The sequence below is a fragment of the Mustela nivalis genome (genome assembly GCF_964662115.1).
Source record: "Mustela nivalis genome assembly, chromosome: 14".
Classification (NCBI taxonomy): domain Eukaryota; kingdom Metazoa; phylum Chordata; class Mammalia; order Carnivora; family Mustelidae; genus Mustela; species Mustela nivalis.
In genome coordinates, this window is record NC_139033.1 from 19,514,128 (window position 1) to 19,531,021 (window position 16,894).

Consider the following 16,894-nt stretch of genomic DNA (forward strand, 5'->3'; position numbering starts at 1 on the left):
CAGAGCCCCCTGAAGCCCCCCCGGAACTTCTCCGTTTCCCCAGAACCCGCGTAAAACCGGGCAGACCTCCCCCGCGCAGGGGTACAGCGGGGCGCAGGCCCGGAGGCCCGGGTTGCCGGGCGGAGCCCTCGCCCGATTGGCCGCGGCCTCGATACTTTGTTGCGACCGCGCCTCCTCCCGGGAGCTGCGGGCAGAGCACGTGCGGCGAGCGCGGAAGTGGGGCGCGGCGAGCGCGGAAGTGGGGCGCGGCGAGCAGCAGGGCGGGTGCCTCTGGGCAGGAATCTCGGCCTCTGCTGCGGAGCAGCGCACCCCGAAAGGTACCGGAGCGGGGCTGGGCCAAGCCAGGCTGGGGGGTGCCCGGGGCAGGGCGCCCGGTAGAGCCACCCTCCCCCGGGTCTCCTCCATCCCTGCCTGGGGGCTGGGGCCCTTCCGTGTCCTGGGTATCCCCCCAAGAGGCCACTTCGTTCTTGAACTCCAAGGTCCCGTCCGCAGAAGCCTGGCTCTTAACCTCCTGCCTGGCCTCTTTCCCTAGAGCCAGTGCTGGGGCCGAGGTTGTGGGGTTGGGGCGGGCTGCGCTGGAAGAAGCCGGGGTCCTGCCAGGAGCCCTCCCCTCCCTCCCCACCAAAGCCCTGGGACCTCGGCTCCCTTGAGGGACGCGGGATCTGGGGCCTCCCGCCCAACGCGATGGGGAGAAACGCTGGGCCCGGAGTTAGGATCTGGCGAAGGGCGCTAAGGCTCAGCAGCCGTGGAATAGGTGGGAGCGTTTCCCCCTGCTGGGCGGCCCCGGGTGCTGAGGAGGACCCAGGGGGCGGTGCAGGGCGGAAAGAACGAGAAACTGGGCCAGACCCTCCGCCAGGGAGCGCGCACAGGCCTCTGCGGTTCCGCGCGCGCAGATCCTTATCCCCTGGGGGGAAGCAGTTGGGCGGCGTCTGCTAAAGCCACAATGCGGTGGGGCACCAGCCTTTAACCTCGCTTAGGCGAGTCGTCTGTGGAAGTAAGAGGAACCGTGACCAGAGGTATCAGGGTTACGCTAACGAGTGCCCGGGGTTGGACAGGTGTTGAAGCAGGTCTGGCCCCTACTGTGGTGCGTGCCCTGCGGGCGCATTCCTGTGGGTTAGGGAATGTGCCTGGGGTAGTGGCCAGATCAAGTCACGGCATAAGTAGTCTCTCTTTTGGTAAAAACTGCTGTATGTATACATAGTCAGATTTTTATAAAAAAAATTCATAAAGCCCTCTGATCCAACTTGCTATAGCTGACCCCTATGTGTGTGGGGGGCAGTGCAGAGTGGATGGACCAGGCATAGGGTGGCCCAGAAAATGGTTCATACTTTTGTATGTATTTTTGAAAGTGTGGGATTAAGGCAGTCTTTAAAATTTTGTGTTTTTCAAATATGTTTGTTTATTTTCAAGATCATAGTAGTCAAAAGCAAATGGTGCTAGTCCTGCTCCGGCAGGCCCTGGGGCTCCTCTTTGTAGGAATGTCAGCCATGTCTGCCAAGCCCTTAGCTCAGGGTCCCCCCCCCACCACTGCTCTGAGAGGCCTCGGCATCCGTGGGCTGGATGGGGGGGAAATCTAATGACCCCAATACACAGGGTCGCTGGCCTGATGGAGCCCAGAGGAGTGAAACACGACTCGATGACCTTGTCTGTGTCAGACTGGGGCAAACAGAGAGGAGACATGGGAGGACCAGGCTGGGCCCTGTGGGTGCGGCATAGGCGAAAGGGTCACAGGAATGAGATGAGCCATCGCAGTGACAGCACCGGGCACACAAATGAGGACCGAAACAGGAAACTGTAGCAGGCGCCGATGCCCCTATGCCTTCTCTCAGAGCGCTCCTGCCACCGTGTTACAAATGCCTGTGGCAAGAGGGGCCTTGCCGAGGTGTGGATGGGCGTGTAGTCAGCCCCCAGGCAGTGCCGGCCATCGCCATGGCTGACGTCTTGTTTGCAGAGGCCCGGAACCCGACACAGGATGCAGAGCTTCCTGAGGCTGCTGAGGGAGAGTGGGGGCACTGGGCCCCCCTTGGAGGGGCTGGTGACTCTTGCAGGCAGACTGTGCCGGGACCTCCAGGATGACCCAGCCCAGGTGCAGCCCTTGGTCACCGCCGTGTTGGACAGTCCCCTCCGCCTGCACCTCCTGGACAACGTGGATGTGGCCCTCGTGTGTGCCCGAGTGCTGGCCCAGCAGGACCAGCACCAGGCTGCCTGCCGCGTCCTGGAGGTAAGACCCGTCTCGGGGCAGGGACGGAGAGCCACAGTAGCCACAACCGTCCCCAACCCAATGGAAGCGCCTACAGGTCGGCAAGAACCTGGGGAGAGACATTCTAGAAACCAAGCCAGGATGGTCCACTCTCTGTGCAGAGTTCTACTACCATAGTAATTGGAGGCCAAACTGTCTGTTTGTGAGCCCCATTTTGAGTGGTGGTCCTGGCTTGGATCCCAGTGGGTAAGACAGTCACCCAGACCCAGGACCTCAGTCCCTTAGCTGCAGACCCATGGCTGGGCACGCAAACTGAAAGTACGGTCGTCACTCATCGGGTGCTACTTAGGCGCACAACTCCTCTGGCAGAGGGGACGTGAAGCCGTTACTGTCTGTAGCCACTTAATGTGACCACAGGTCATTCTGCTACCTAAATAGTGGTACGTTGGACTGCAGCACGCATCACATAGGACATGCCTGCATTACTTCCTAAACTCTGAGAAATTCTGAATTCCAAAATCCCTCTGGCTCAAAGGGTTTCAAAAAAGGGGTGTGGGGGCCTGTTTCTCCCTCTTTCACCCCATCATACAGCTCATGCAGAATTCATGCTGAGTTTATTTTCAAGATAGTTCTTTTTTAAAAGATTTATTTATTTTTCAAGATTTTATTTATTTATTTGAGAGGGAGCATGAGCAGGGGGAGGAGCAGAAGGAGAGGGAGAAGCAGACTCCCCGCTGAGCAGGGAGCCCCACGTGGGACTCGATCCCAGGACACTGGGATCATGCATGACCTGAGCCGAAGGCAGATGCTTCACTGATGGAGCCATCCTGGCACCCCGAGATACTCTGTTCTTTCCAGTTCTTTCCGTTTCCACGCCCTTCGCCACAGGCTGCATAGTGCCCTCGTGTCCGCTTGGTTTGTTCTTCACGTAGCTGCCGGAGAGCTTGCAGGTGCCGATGAGCCCCAGTGAGCCCCGAGCCCGCGGACTGCGCCTGCCTGCGCCCCCCTCTCCCCGTCAGCCTCTCCCTGAGCTTCCTCCGCAGTCGTCACGCTGCTTCCGTGCTCATCAGACAATCCCGAGGCCTCAGGACCTCAGCACGTGCTGCTCCCTCTGCCGGCGGCTGGAGCCCGGCTGCCTCCGTGGCTGCTGCCTTTCCTCCTCTCGCTGGTTTCTGCTGTAAATGCCTCCCTGGCTCGGCCGTGCCCCCTTTATCGTGCAGCCTACAGTCTGGATCCCCCTGCGGCTGCTTCCTCGGGTCTTTGTTCCGTCGGCCTCCCCGGCACTGCGGCCCATGAGGGAGGCGCCCCTCGGTTGTGCTTATGTAGCAGCTGTGAGTCAGCGGGGCTCGGTGTTTCACGTCGGTCAAAGCGAACAAACAAGGAAGACACGGGTTGTGGTGCCCTGTCGGGGCACTCGGTGGTCAAATGTGTGAATGATGTCGGTGATGGAAAACCCCCGGAGCGGGGATGTAAACTCGGTCTGGACGGCCCTCAGCGTCTCTGAGGAGCTGACATGTAGGGGAGACCTGAGAGAGACGGCGGGGACGGCACACCGAGGAGGGCCGCGTCCTGCAGGGGCACGTTTCCCTGACAGCTGTGCCCTAGGCTGATGGCTGCCTCCTGGCAGCCGACTGGAAGTCACAGCCTCGCAAAATGGGCGTTTTCCGCTCTGTGGAGAGAAGGTGGAATGACTGTCAGCACCTCCCTTGCCAGGATGATGCTGAGAACATTGGGGTTAAATGCGGGAAGCACACGCCGACCACAGGGCTGTGTCGAGGGGAGGCCAGCACTGGGCACCCTTGGCCAGCTCTGGAGTCTGGTCGTGTGAACAGGTCATGCTGGATTGGTGAGCTTGGTGGGGCACAGACCAGAGCCACTTCATTCCTCTTGGCTCAGAAGGCACTCCCTGAGCACGCGAGGGGCAGCCCTGCTGGGTGGGAGGGGAAGGTCTTTCATGCAAGATGGGGGTCAGCCCTTGGACCCTCAAGTCTGACCAGGTGCCTCTAACCGTGGCCCTGCCTCTCACGCGTTGTGTGGCCCCGGGCCCTTCGTTTGCCTTCCCCTCGCCTCGTGCTCCCCGTGTGTAAGGAGCGGCGGACAGCTGCTTTGTGTGTGCGGGGGGAGCTGACGGGACCTCGCCCGGGCCCTCAGCCAGCAGCTCCTCCCGCAGGTTGGGTCGGGTCGGAGGGCAGTGCTCCAGGGGCAGCCGGGCCTCAGCAGGCTTTTCTCAACAGGGATGCCAGGTGCCCGGAGGCAGCCAGGAGCTGGTCCAGCTCTGGAACGACCTTCACTACCGTCTGGTCATGAAGCGGCTGGGCGTGGCCACGCTCACCCCAGTGCAGAAGTTCCGCTGCAGAAAGAGGTACACCGCCGGCCTTTATTTGTGCGTGCTCCCCAGGACTCCCGGGGGTGTTTCATCTAAAACCACGGAGGGGCTGAGGTGAAGCCGAGACAGGAGGTAAATGCAGGAGAAGTCACAAGAAGCAGTCACCGTCAAAAGGTAGCAGGCTCTGCGACAGCCAGTGTGCCCAGCACTGAGCTACCCTCTCCATCTGCTCAGCCGGCCATGGGGGTGCAGCCCTACTTACGCCAGCAGGGTGAGAAGGGCCACTGCCTTCCTGTGAGGGCTCTGAAGGCTCTGCAGGGAAGGAGGCAGCCGGTGGACATCCCGACCTCACTCTCTTCCTCTTGTCTTCTCCTCCCGTGGCCTTTGGTCATCTGATTCCCACAGACAGGCTCTGCAGGTGCCATGGGCTGGGGTCTTCAGCACCACCCCTCGGGGCTGCGGGGCCTTTCAAAGAGAGGTAAAGATGAGAGTGACGGACACGTCAGACAAGATGCATGGGGTGCTTAGGAGATTGCCTGGCACGTGAGGGATGCTGGGTCCGCATTAATAGTAATTACCACCACGGCCATTATCAGCACTAAGGAAACATTACAACTGCTCATTACTATTATTCCTTCATCACCACTTATGGATGAGGAAACTGAGGCCCAGAAAGGTCAGAACTTGCCCGAGCTGTCACAGGAGAGAGATGCAAAGCTGGGACTCCAGGCTAGACACTGAGACCATAGAGCCTTTCTTCATCCTGGGTGTTGCCCCCTGACCAGGAAGGGCTGATGTTCTCTGAGTTCCTGGCAGCCCAAGTAATGGGATTTTTGCACCACGGGGCCTGGTAACCAGAAGCAATGGATTCTTTCTGGATCCATGGTGTCTGTCAAAGAATGAGATATGTCCCCAAAGCCCAGTAGTTCATCAACCTTACGGTCTTTGGGAATGGGATCCTTTCCCTCCATATAGTTGCTGATGGCCTGCCAGAGTGCAGTTCAGTAAACGACTTGGGGATCAGTGTGCATTGTTTGTAAAGAGGCCCCTGATTGCTGGGAGCTGTCGGAGTTGCTGGGGATATAGCCTGAGCCCTACTCTCCTGGAGCTGACACTTGGTGCAGACAAGGGACAGTAGAGAGGACACAAAGTAGATTCCATTGTTCCAAGCGGGAGTACTAGACACAGAATGTGCCTACTAGAGGACTGTGCCACCTTTGTGCTTTGTATTGGGGTGGAGGGTGCCGAACAGGCTCCGCTAAGCCTTGGCAGAGGGGGCCTGAATGTGGGGATGGCAGCCCTCGGAGGTGTAAGGACCGGGCGGTGGTGGAGTTAGAGCGATGGTCGGTCCGCCGGCTGAGGGTGGTGGTTTCTCCTAGAGGGGGTCACCCCAGGGGGGCTGGCATAGGAGCAGAGGCAGGAGGCTCTCGGGAGTCTCTGGCGTGTCAGGACAGATTCTGGAGGATCTGCTGAGGAGCTGGATGTGTTGGAGGCGGTGAAGAGAGAACGAAGCCAGCCTGCTGGGCTCTCGGCCGGACTGGCTGGAACATGGTGGTTTCTCACTGAGATGCACAGAGCTGGGGCCCGGGGGCAGTTGGGGAGAGGGAAGGATCAGGCTCCATTCGGGATGTGGCATGTGTGGGGCGCCTTCCTGACATCCACAGTGGTTTGTTTAGTTGGCCTTGGGGTATCTTGGGTGTTCCGCGCCGGTACCGTTCGTGTCCTGTCGGAACAACCCGTGTGTCTACGCAGGAGAGAGCAGCGCGACCGACCCGTCTCCCCGTCATCCGCTCTCTAAGCTCTGGGCCGCGGGTCAGTGAGCGGTCCCGGAGCGCCCGGTGAGGGGCCCCGCGGTCCTTCCGAGGGGGGCTCGGCAGCACGAGCCCGGGGAGGAGCCCAGCCGGCGGAGGAGAGGCCGCGGGGGGTGCCCGGTGCGAGCCCGCGAGGGGCACGCGGGAGGGGCGCCCGTAACCGCGGCCTCCCCGTCCGCATCAGGAACCCGCCCCCGCCCGCCCTCTGCCCCGACGGCCCGAAGAGCCGCAACTTCCCCCGAGACGTTCGCCAGAAGCTGCACGACTTCGCCTCCGCCGTGAGCACCAACCCCAGCAAGGCCGAGAGGGTGAGAGCCGAGGCGGAGGCCGCCCTCCCCTTCGCTGCCCCCGACCTCGGGACCCCCGCCCTGTGGCGCCCCCCGCCCCTTCCGCGGGGCCCTCTGCCGGGCGCCGGTGGCTTCGGGCCGGCTGAGCCTCCCCGGGGGACAGACGCTCCCCGGCCGGCAGCTCCGGACCGTCCGGCCGGCAGCTCCGGACCGTCCAGCCTGCGCACGTGGAGGGTCAGTGCCCTCCCGCTCCCGGCCCGACGCGGGGTGCGGGGGTCAGGCGACGGCGGTCGCGGAGCTTCCGGCGGGGAGGCCGGGTTCGCGGAGCTCCGTGCCCGGTGAGGCCGGCGGGCGCCCCCGCAGCGCGGCCCCCGAAGCGGAAGGCACCGGCGAGCCCCCGCGCGTGCGCGCTCGTTTCCGGCTGCTTCGAAGTCGGGGCTTGTTCTCTTCCGCTGCTTCTCTGCTCTGTCCAATCGGCGGGGGCTCCCCGTGCTAGCTCCGCCTACCTGTCGCCCTCATCCAATCGACGGGGCGTTCCCGAGTGGGGGCTTGCCCAGTCAGCGGGGTTCCTCGTGCCTGCTCCACCCACCGCGCTCCATGTCCAATCGGCAGGGCTCTCCCAGCGATCCCCGCGCGGGCTCTGCGGGCGGGCTTCCGGCGCGCGCACCTGCGCAACCTCGGCCGACGGCCTGCGGCGCCGCCCGCCCCCCGCGTGGTCCCAGCCCCCGCTGCTGCCGCGGGCCGTGGCGCCGCTCGGGCCCTCCCGTGTCCGGGTTCGGCCGGCTGCGGCTCCGCGAACGAGCGAGGCCGGGGTGCAGGGCGTCCCGGCTCGGAGGCCGCGCCGGGCGGGGGCGGGGGCGGGGGCGGGGGCGGGCGCCGGCCCTTGGGGTCGCCCTGGGCCCGGGGCGGCGCTCGAGGCTGTGCGGTCCGCGGCAGGAGAACCTGGCGGCGGAGATGAGCCTGAGCGCGGAGCAGGTGTACAACTGGTTCGCCAACTACCGGCGGCGCAGACGGGCCCTTCTCCAGCGTCGTGCGCCGGCCCCGGAGGACGCGGCGGTGGACCTCCGCGTGAGGGAGGCGGCTCCGGAGCGCCCGCAGCCCCCGGGCCAGCCCCGCCCTGGCCCCGGCGGCGCGGCCCGGCCTCGGTGGCCAGGTGAGAGGCTCCCGCGCCGCTCGCTCTGCCCGGCACGCTTTCCTAGCGAGGCCTCGTGAGCGCCGCTCCGTCCCGGGGACGGGCCCTCCGCGCCCGGTCGGCCCCTAGACGACGTCCTCTTGTGGGAGGAGACCCCGGAGCCGGGGCGGGAGGGCGCGCAGGGGCTGCGCGAGGCTGCAGCGCGTAGCGGTCCCCGCGTCCGGGGCCGGGCGTCCGCGGGCAGCGCTGCTCCTAACCGCTGGGAAGGAGGCTGGGCCGCCGGCTCCCGCAGGCCTTCCCACCGCCCGACTGACCCTCAGCAGGACCGGAGGAAGATGGGCCCGCACAGTCCACGGAGACCACTCAAGGGCCATGGGAGTCGCTGGCTCTGGCCCCGGACTTCTCTGGAGATGGGACGCTGCCGAAGCCATTGCCTCCCAGGTACTGCGGTCCGCACGGCCCGTGGGACCATCTCCGTCTTGACTTTCCCCGTCCCGAGTGGGTGACCGGGCCTGGAGCACACATGCGGATGTCGGGGCTGACAGTGGGACGACGTCAGTGATTGCCGAGAGCAGAGACCCCTGTGAGTCCGGGGTGGGGAAGCCGCTCCTAAGGAGCCCATGTCAGGGACCCGCACTTGCTCCTTGGAGCCTGGCTCGTAGCCTGACTCCATGGATGTGTTGGGGAAGGGGGAAAACAGAGCTGGGACGAAACACATGCTGGCTGGCTTCCCAAAGCCAAGCCCTAGCTGTTGTTTCTTTCTTACTGTATTTTGTAGCGTTTGTGTGTCGTTGAGTCCGTGACAGGTAATAGTTCTTGAATTCCTCATTATGCACGAGGCACCGTCCAAGCCTGGTCCCTCCCCTGGGATGAGGCATGAACCTGGTGTAAGGGTAAGGAGAGTGTTGGCCATCGGCAGGACTAGGTCTGAGAGAGGGGCCAGGTTCCCCGTGTGTAGCCATCAAGCTGTGGACACTGTTTCCATCTACCGTGTGACATCGGCCTCACTCATGACACTCCCTGTCTGCCCTTCCCGTGAAGGCTGTCACTGCCCAGGTGTGGAACTTGGGCAGGTTCCTGTGAGCTCTCAGTGCCGTGCGTTTCTCATCTGTGACACGGGGAGGGGTAGGATGCAGGTGGTTGCAGAAGGGACAGGGCTAGGGGAGGGGATCACAGAAGCCCAGGAGCACCAGCTGAGACACACTGTGTAGTATCGAGTCTTTAAATTATTATCAGCTGCTGCTTGATGTTCCTGGAAGATCAGCCATCATCATTCATCCCACTGCTAGGGTCTTGCTCATCATTTCCTGTTTTTGGTATTATGGAACAGTGCTTCATTGAAGGTCCTTTTAAATCAAGAGCTAATGAGTTAAAGTATTTTTTTTTTAACTGTTGTGGACCTTTGCAGCCACAGGTTAGAACAGTGAAAGCTGTGTGATGAGGGTCACGGTGGGCCAGAAAACCATCAGTGGCGGAGTTGAGTTGGGAACCTGGATTCCCAAATGGGGCTGGAGTTTCCTCCCAGGCCTCTCTTCCCTGGCCTGAGGGAGTCTCTGCCCTCCAAGGGACGGTGTTTGCTGTCTTCCCCAGGTCTCTGCAGGGCAGTGAGATGTACCAGGAGGGTCCTGGCCGAAGCCCTGCCACTCTCCCCCACATCTGCCCAGGCCCTGGCCTCTGCCCTCTGACTTCTGGCAGTGACATGCTGGACTCTTCCCTGGCTGCCCCTGAGTCATGGCTGATGTCCCTTGCACTGGCGTCCTCCAAGGAAGTTTCCTTCCAGACTGGGCAGCTGGTCCATGGGCATGGGCTGGACCTCACGATGCGCCCCGCAGATGCCACTGTGGCTATGTCCATCACTGCCCTCGGTGAGCCCAGCTCCACAGGTGGGTTCATTCCAGACAGACCGTGCTCTTCTGCACAAGATGACACAACTAGTCCGGTCTCATTTGAGGGGGTGTGGGAAGGGGCAGCACTCTCCTGCTTTTCTAGTTGCAAAGTAAAATGTGCATACGACTAAAAGTAGGCTGGTGAGGAAAGGGTTAAAACGAAATGAGACAGCTGCCACCCTGCACTCCCATTGCAGTCCACCCGACTTGCCTGTCACCACGTGCTGCAACAGAGGATAGGTCACCCCATCTCATGATCTAAGTATCATTACCTTCGTTTCTAACATGAAACGTATCAACTTGAAACTTACTGTTTAGCTATAACTGTGGCCTGTAGAGTGTGGATTTAGAGACGTGTTTGTCTACCATGTTCAGAAGCATCTTGTGACACTTCACCTTATGTGGAGGCCGTTGGCACCGTCAGTTTACCCATCACCTAAATTTCTTAGTCTTCTGTGTTTATATCTTTACTTTCTTGGGGTTTCTAATTGTCTTCCTTTCTTTTAGATTCCCTGTTTTTGTCACACCTGTAACTTCTCCCATTTTTCCGAGTGTCTCCTCCAAAGACCCGTGGCTGGGAGGCCTCCTTCCGTTTCTGCTCAAGTGATGTTTCCTAGACCTGGGCGGAGTCACCGGCCCAAGAACACTCCTTTCATTGCCTCCCGGGTTTGGGTCAGTGTTTCCTGAGTTGCAGGTCTTGTCCTGTCTTCACTGACTTCCTTGTTATGTTTGGGAACATCTTCACTGTGCAAGAAAGGGGGCTTGTGAGATAAATTTTCTGATTTCTTTTTTTTTTTTTAAAGATTTTATTTATTTATTTGTCAGAGAGAGCGAGCGAGTGCAAGCACAGGCAGACAGAGTGGAAGGCAGAGTCAGAGGGAGAAGCAGGCTCCCCGCGGAGCAAGGAGCCCGATGCGGGACTCGATCCCAGGACACTGGGATCATGACCTGAGCCGAAGGCAGCTGCTTAACCAACTGAGCCACCCAGGCGTCCCAATTTTCTGATTTCTTATGTGCTGTGAAATTATCCTTAACCTGCCCTCACATTTGATGAATAAACTGGCAGGGACAGAATTTTGAGTTTAAATACCCTCCCGTAGGTATCTGCAGACACAGTCATATCATTGTAGCATCTGATGTTCGTGTCATCTTCTGGCGTCTTTGCAGATTACACATTGTTCCTTTCTTGGAATTTTTGTTTGTTTGTTTGCTTTAAGTCTGGGTGTTCTAAGATTTCACAGTGATCGTGTGCGGTGTGAGTCTCTTTAATTCACTTTCCTCTTAAGCCTTTCGATTTAAAGAGCAGGTGACAATGTATCCTCTAAGGTTTGGGTATTTCTTGGATAATATTCCTTGATGGTTTTCCTCCTCCATGTTCTTCATTCTCTTTAGAGCACAAGTCTTACCGGGATTTTGGAAATCCTGGGCCAGTTTCCCTAGGTGCTTACCTTTTCCTTACGTTTCTTTTCTTTTTCATTGTATATGCTTTGGGGGTGTTAGAGTCTGTCTTTTAAAAGTCTTAATTTGATAGTTATACTTTAAGAGAATTCCAGGCTCTTTTTTTTTATTTTTTATTTTTTATTTTTTTAAAAGATTTTATTTATTTATTTGACAGAGATCACAAGTAGGCAGAGAGGCAGGCAGAGAGAGAGGGAAGCAGGCTCCCTGCTGAGCAGAGAGCCCGATGTGGGACTCGATCCCAGGACCCTGAGATCATGACCTGAGCCGAAGGCAGCGGCTTAACCCACTGAGCCACCCAGGCGCCCCCAGGCTCTTTTTTTATTTGAAATTTCCTTTAGTCAGAGGTTGTGTTACTTTTTATAGATGCAATATCTTTTTTTTCCCTTGAGTATTCAAAATAAAAAGCCTCAAAATTATGCTTTGTTGTCTGAGGGCGGGAATATTGGGGCTGTGGATTCTGGCCCTTCCTTGAGCAGAGAAAGGTGAGGGGCGGGAAAGAGGAAGAGCCCTGGAGACTCACTGCTCTGGAGACAGCTTTTCAGTCTGATCATATCGGTCCTTCATTTGTCCACGTCTTCCACTGTGGGAGACCTACGCTTGCCCATCCCATATTTACCGCCAAGGCTGGAGTGGGGTGGTCACTGGCTGTATTCACATGGGGGCGAGGGGAGCTGGTGTTGACACCACATCCAGCACAGGTGAAAGGTGACGTTCTGTATGAACTGGTGAGCCTCTCTGCCAACTGACCGCCTGAGCACCGGGGTGTTCCCCTCTTTCCCTTTCCCTAACTTTGCTTACCCTCCCTCCCACTTGAAGATTCTCAGGACCTGATCTCAGTCCCACCTTGCTTTCAGGTGCCCTACCAACAAAGGATGGTACTTGTGTCCTGGGTCTCCTTATGCTGCTTTTGTTCTGGACTTTGGCTTCTTGTCTTCCTTTTGGAGGAAGAAGATGTAATTTAGTGATCTTTTAATCTGAACCAGCAATGCTCAAATTAGTCCTTCAGTTGTATTTAACATACCTCAGGGTATTTCTAGAGTTCTGCAGAAAAGAAGAAGCAGCAGAAAGTGGGGGTGGAATCACACAATGAATGGTCAGGAAGGTTCCTTTGGTCTGAGGTTGGGCTGCAGGCTGGCAAGTTAGGTGGTCACTCTGGCAGACAGTGGGGGGCGGGGGGGGGGACGGACAGTGCATGCCCAGCCCAGCTGGCCTGTTGTTTTGTCTGAGGTCAGAGAGTCTGACGCTGGGCTTACCACCTGGTAGATTTCTTACCTTCCCTCGCTCTGAAGTGTCTGCTGGCCCAGAACTGATCGATCTGCCACGGCTTCTGTGTAAGAGTGAGAGACGTACGGGGACATCCTCTGCAGCATTTTCTGTAGAAGGAGGAGCAGGGTGAGGTACTGCCACGTCGCGTCTCCGTGAACTCGTGGTGCAGCACGAGATGGAAGGTGGCAGTGGTTGTGGCCCAGCCTCTGAAGAGCCAGCATGAGGCAGACCAAGAAGTTCTCACGTGGCAGCAATGGCACTGGAGGCCTGAAGTCTGGGTAGATGAAGCAGAATTTGAAGTCCGCAAAACTGGACTTTGCTTTTGTTTCTGGAAGCCTAAAAAGGCCCTGAGATCAATAGCTGTGACTCTTCCTCAGTAAGGGAGGTTGAGGCTTGGGGCCGGCCAGGCTGGACGCTGCTTCTCTCTGTGGAGGTCTTGGTCTTGGTGCTCGGGGGCTGTGTTCTGTCCTCCCAGCACTGGGTGTGGAATTTGTTTCTGTGTAGGATTCGCTGACCCACCTGCTGGCAACCCCCCGAGCATGTACCTGGAGGAAGGTGCAGGCACCAGCAGCGGCCAGGCAGAACAGCAGGCGGGCGGCTTCCTGGTGACACAGCCTCCCGAATTCCTCCTAGCCCAGAGGTGAGCCACACAGAGCCACGGGTGGGATGTTCCAGGTTTATAGACTTGGAAGATGTTGAGATTGAGTCCTTTCCTTACGGGTTTCTGGAAAATACAACATCATCCCCACTCTGCATCTACCAGAAGAGGGTGGCTTTTCCCTGAGATAGGAGAACACCCAGAAATTGCAGAGCAGACACAGGTGTTGGTGTTGGGGTCCATGCTCCCACTTTGCTTCTTCCCCAAGATCACCCTGGATCCCAGAAGCCGCTTTTTGGCATTTTGTTTTCACCAGGTGGAGGTTGAGTTTTTAAGCAGCATCAAGATCCTGATTTTATATTCCAAACTGTAGTGTGAACGGTGCGTGCGAGCTGGGAGTAGCCTCGGGGCTTCAGGCTCTGGCTGCGGGGGCCGGCGCCACAGGCCGGGAGAATCGGGGTTGAGGAGAGGGATTAGAGGAGTGTGAGAAGTCAGGGTCGTCTGTTGGACAGGAAGCTGCAGTAGGGGTTGCCAGGACTAGGCTCCGCAGTCTGGGAGCTGAAGGCCAGGTGCCCCGCACGAGCAGAACTACAGGGCAGCGTGTGAGAGAGAAGGGAGCGGTCGGTCAGGTCACAGGTTCTGCTTGCTGAAGCAGCCAGAGCATGAGACAGTACAGACTTTGCAGATGGACTCACTTTTCTGTTCATGTCCAGGAACCTGGATGGAGAAAATGCCACTGTCAGGTCCCCTCACGGCCGCTCACCCTTGCCCTCTGATGGCCCGGCCCATCCTTGCTCCGATGTGATGACCTTGAGTCATTCCCTAACAGTAGATTCGTTGGGCGTTGTTAGCCTCCAGTAAAGCACCGCGTTAGGCGATACAGATGCTGGTTTTCTGAGTGTGACTTCTGTATCGACCGCGTGCTGAGCTGTGTGGATCAGCCCCTCCTGCTGCCGCCTGCAGGACCATGGATCTGCTTTCTTTTCTGCATTTGTAAAAGTCCCATGTGAATGGAATGCAGGAGTGTTAAACTTTGAGGAGGGGAGAGAGGGTCTAGCTTCTCTGACTCTGCATGAGTGTTTGGGGATTTTACCCTGTGGCTCTGTGTATTGGTCCATTCATCTTTGTGAGCTCTGTCCCTTGATGCGGATGGACTGTGGTGTTTGGATCCATCGCCTCTTGGTAGCCATCTCTGGGTTCCCAGTTTGGGGTCTCTGTGAGCACTCCTGGATGCGCGTGGGTCTGCCTGTGTGCCTTCAGGTCTCTGGGCTGTGTACACGCTTAGGAGTAGAATGGCCGTCGGTGCGTGTTTGTCTTTTTAGGGAACTGCCAGGCTGCTGTTGTCCTGAGTGGCTACACCTGTTAGCTCCCCTGCTGTCCCTGCTGCTCCCCCGATTGGATTCTGATGGCTCCCCAGGGCTGCCCCTTGACCTCTTCCTTCAGGTTTCTGTTTGTTGGTCCATCTCTGTGAGCCTCCTCAAGTGCTCTCTGCCTCACCCAAGCCACCTGCCTGGGGTGTCACACAGGTCCCTCTAGCACTGGAGGGCCCTGTGGGAGGACACTTCTTAAAGTGTGTCTTACCCCCGGAAGGGCTGCTTATATGCAGAGCACTGTCAGGTCATGTTGCTCGCAGGGTGGACCATGACCTGGTGCGCCTCCATATGGAGCTTGTCCTGACGTCTCTTTTCCAGTCCGCTGGAGTTGGCACCGGGCCCTTCCTTCTCCAGCCCTGTTTCTGCTGTGGACCTGAGCCAGCCCATGCCCTCTAGCCAGGTGAGACCCTACCACCAGGGACTCTGCGTGTCCCTCTTAACTTTTGGATCCTCAGGTCATACCTTTGGAGTGAGTAACCCAGACACATGTCACAAGGGAAGGGGTGCTTCAAGGCTGGACAACAGTTGAATGGGGCCCGGGAGGTGGGTGCTGTGGGCTCGTGTTTCTTACTGAGTCCAGAGATGGGGTGTCCCGGAGTAAGGGGTGGCAGGTGGGAATGTGGAGCCAGGCAGAAGGTGCTTCCGTGTGTAATGCTGTGTTGGCTTTCCAGGTGCAGTGGCCCGACGGCCAGGCCTCCAGTGATGCCTTCTGGGGAGCCAGAATGCTTCTTGAGCTTTCAGGGGGCAGCCTGGGTTGAGATGTCCCTTTGGGGTATCCAGCCAGTGCCCCCAGGGGAGCAGGCGTGGACATCGAGCCTTTCAACACATGTTACATAGAGCTTTATTCCGACTGAAGAGAGGCCCCAGGGTTCCTTTGGGGGGTTCCAGTGAGAAGCACTGAGGCTGTGTAGCCCTCTGCCGTGTTTGCATAGTTTGGTTGGCTGCTCGCTGTATCAGAGGAGGCATTTGAGAAACGCTCTTGAGCCCAGAAGTCCAGGGGGTCTGTTTCACTCAGGCAGTGGGAGATTGTGGATTCGAGCTCCTGGGCTTGTAGGTTACGGGCAGGGAAGGCCTTTCTGGAGACAAAGGAGAATGTTGCACTGCTGTCTGCCCTCCCTGCCCTATGACAAGGCCGAGCTTCACCCAGTTAGGTTGGTGAGTGGGGCGTGGGCAGTGCTATGACACTCTGTCTTGGGGGTGATGTGGTTGGGACGGCATAGGCAGGGTGGGCCAGGGTGCCTTTTCCCTACAGGTTGGAGTTTACTGTGTTTGTAAAACAGATGTTCTATTCAATTAAATTGCAGTTCAATGTTCTGAGCTCTCCCCTTTTACTGACCTGACTACATCTTGGACACCTGTCCCTGTCAGTCCTTTGCCTTTCTGTCCCTGGCTGGCGTTCTGTGGCCTGCGTGTGCATTGAGTGATGGACCAGTACCCTATTGATTTGATTGTTTCTAGTATGTCTGGTTTATAAGCAACACCACAGTGGGCATCTCTGCCCTCTGCCCTTCACCTGACTGTTGTGTTGTGGGAAAAGGAATTGTCCTGGTGCTAGATGCCACCATGTCCAAGCACGCAGGGCCCCAGGGGCCGAGTGTGATGTGACTCCTGATGCAGATGACTTTGTACAGGGGTGACTTTGACACTCAGGACTGTCACTGGCAGGAATAAGCCCTAGTCCTTGCCTCACCCATTGTATCAGTTGGAAGTTGTGTGCTGAGCAGTTCCTCTGATACATCAGGGAGCAAAGGCCATTTTGTGCTCGCAGGTGGCCCCCAGCATGGACAGGAATAAGCCAGCAGTCATGGGTGGTTGCTGAGAGGGTAGTGTGAAGCGACGGATGGCTGAGAGCCCAGGACGTGTGGGGCCTGGATGACGAGACTGGGAGCCCAGGACGTGTGGGGCCTGGATGACGAGACTGGGAGCTTCCTGAAGGGGGGCAGCTGGGTTGAGACGCCTGTGCTCCCCAGCCACAGCCCCCGGCTCTCAGCTGTACTCCTCTCCCCTCACCTTTACTCTGCAGACCCGGACCCTCCACATCCCTCCCTCATCGCCACATTGGTGCTGCCCAAGCACCAGCAGTAACATGTACTTCCTTTCAGGGACACTTACTCTCGTCCTGTTCCGTAGAACCAGGAATCTTTTAGTTGTCAAGTATTTATTTATTCTGAAATAGTCACAAACTTAGAAAAAGTTTCAAATAGAGCACAAATTACTGAGCTGATGCCTGTACTCCGTTTGTGTGTTTCCTTTTGATAAGGAATTCTGCATTCCTCTAGTGCGGTCATCGGTCGGGAAATCCGTGCTGGTCCTCCACTGCCTTCTTCCAGACCCCATGGAAGTCAGTTGTCCCAGCAACACCCTAAGTGACAAACCAGTCACATCACGTAGCCCATGCTGAGTGCCCTTGACTGTCTCACTGCCATTCAGGCCACAGCAGTGGACTTGAATGATCCTGACACTTTGGAAGAGTTCAAGCCAGTTACTCTGTAGAATGTCCCCCAGAATGGCCATGTCGGGCATTTTCATGTAATTTGGAAAATTCCTTTTTGGA

General features: G+C 58.0%; 1 protein-coding gene across 3 annotated transcripts; it reads left to right on the forward strand.

Annotated features, from left to right (window-relative positions):
• The first annotated feature begins 226 nt into the window (after positions 1-226).
• Positions 227-15,654, forward strand: ANHX (anomalous homeobox). 3 transcript variants are annotated; one of them, XM_082699610.1, is made up of 12 exons: positions 227-317; positions 1,952-2,221; positions 4,435-4,562; positions 4,932-5,004; positions 6,279-6,364; positions 6,522-6,645; positions 7,237-7,777; positions 8,077-8,197; positions 9,347-9,639; positions 12,874-13,009; positions 14,659-14,740; positions 15,012-15,654. In XM_082699610.1, the coding sequence occupies exons 2-12, from the start codon at positions 1,973-1,975 to the stop codon at positions 15,096-15,098; spliced, it is 1,920 nt and encodes a 639-aa protein (XP_082555736.1). In that variant the 5' UTR covers positions 227-317; positions 1,952-1,972; the 3' UTR covers positions 15,099-15,654. The 3 variants fall into 3 exon arrangements, with proteins under 3 accessions (XP_082555736.1, XP_082555737.1, XP_082555738.1); XM_082699611.1 differs by lacking the exons at positions 4,932-5,004; positions 6,279-6,364; XM_082699612.1 differs by lacking the exons at positions 4,932-5,004; positions 6,279-6,364 and having other exon boundaries at positions 7,561-7,777.
• Positions 15,655-16,894: the final 1,240 nt, after the last annotated feature.

Bases quoted from the DNA above. Each gene is read 5' to 3' on its own strand.
- ANHX (XM_082699610.1), top strand. From the start codon at position 1,973: ATGCAGAGCTTCCTGAGGCTGCTGAGGGAGAGTGGGGGCACTGGGCCC. The intron at 5,005-6,278 runs GTAAAGATGAGA...GTGTCTACGCAG, and splicing joins GCGGGGCCTTTCAAAGAGAG to GAGAGAGCAGCGCGACCGAC. The intron at 7,778-8,076 runs GTGAGAGGCTCC...ACTGACCCTCAG, and splicing joins GGCCCGGCCTCGGTGGCCAG to CAGGACCGGAGGAAGATGGG.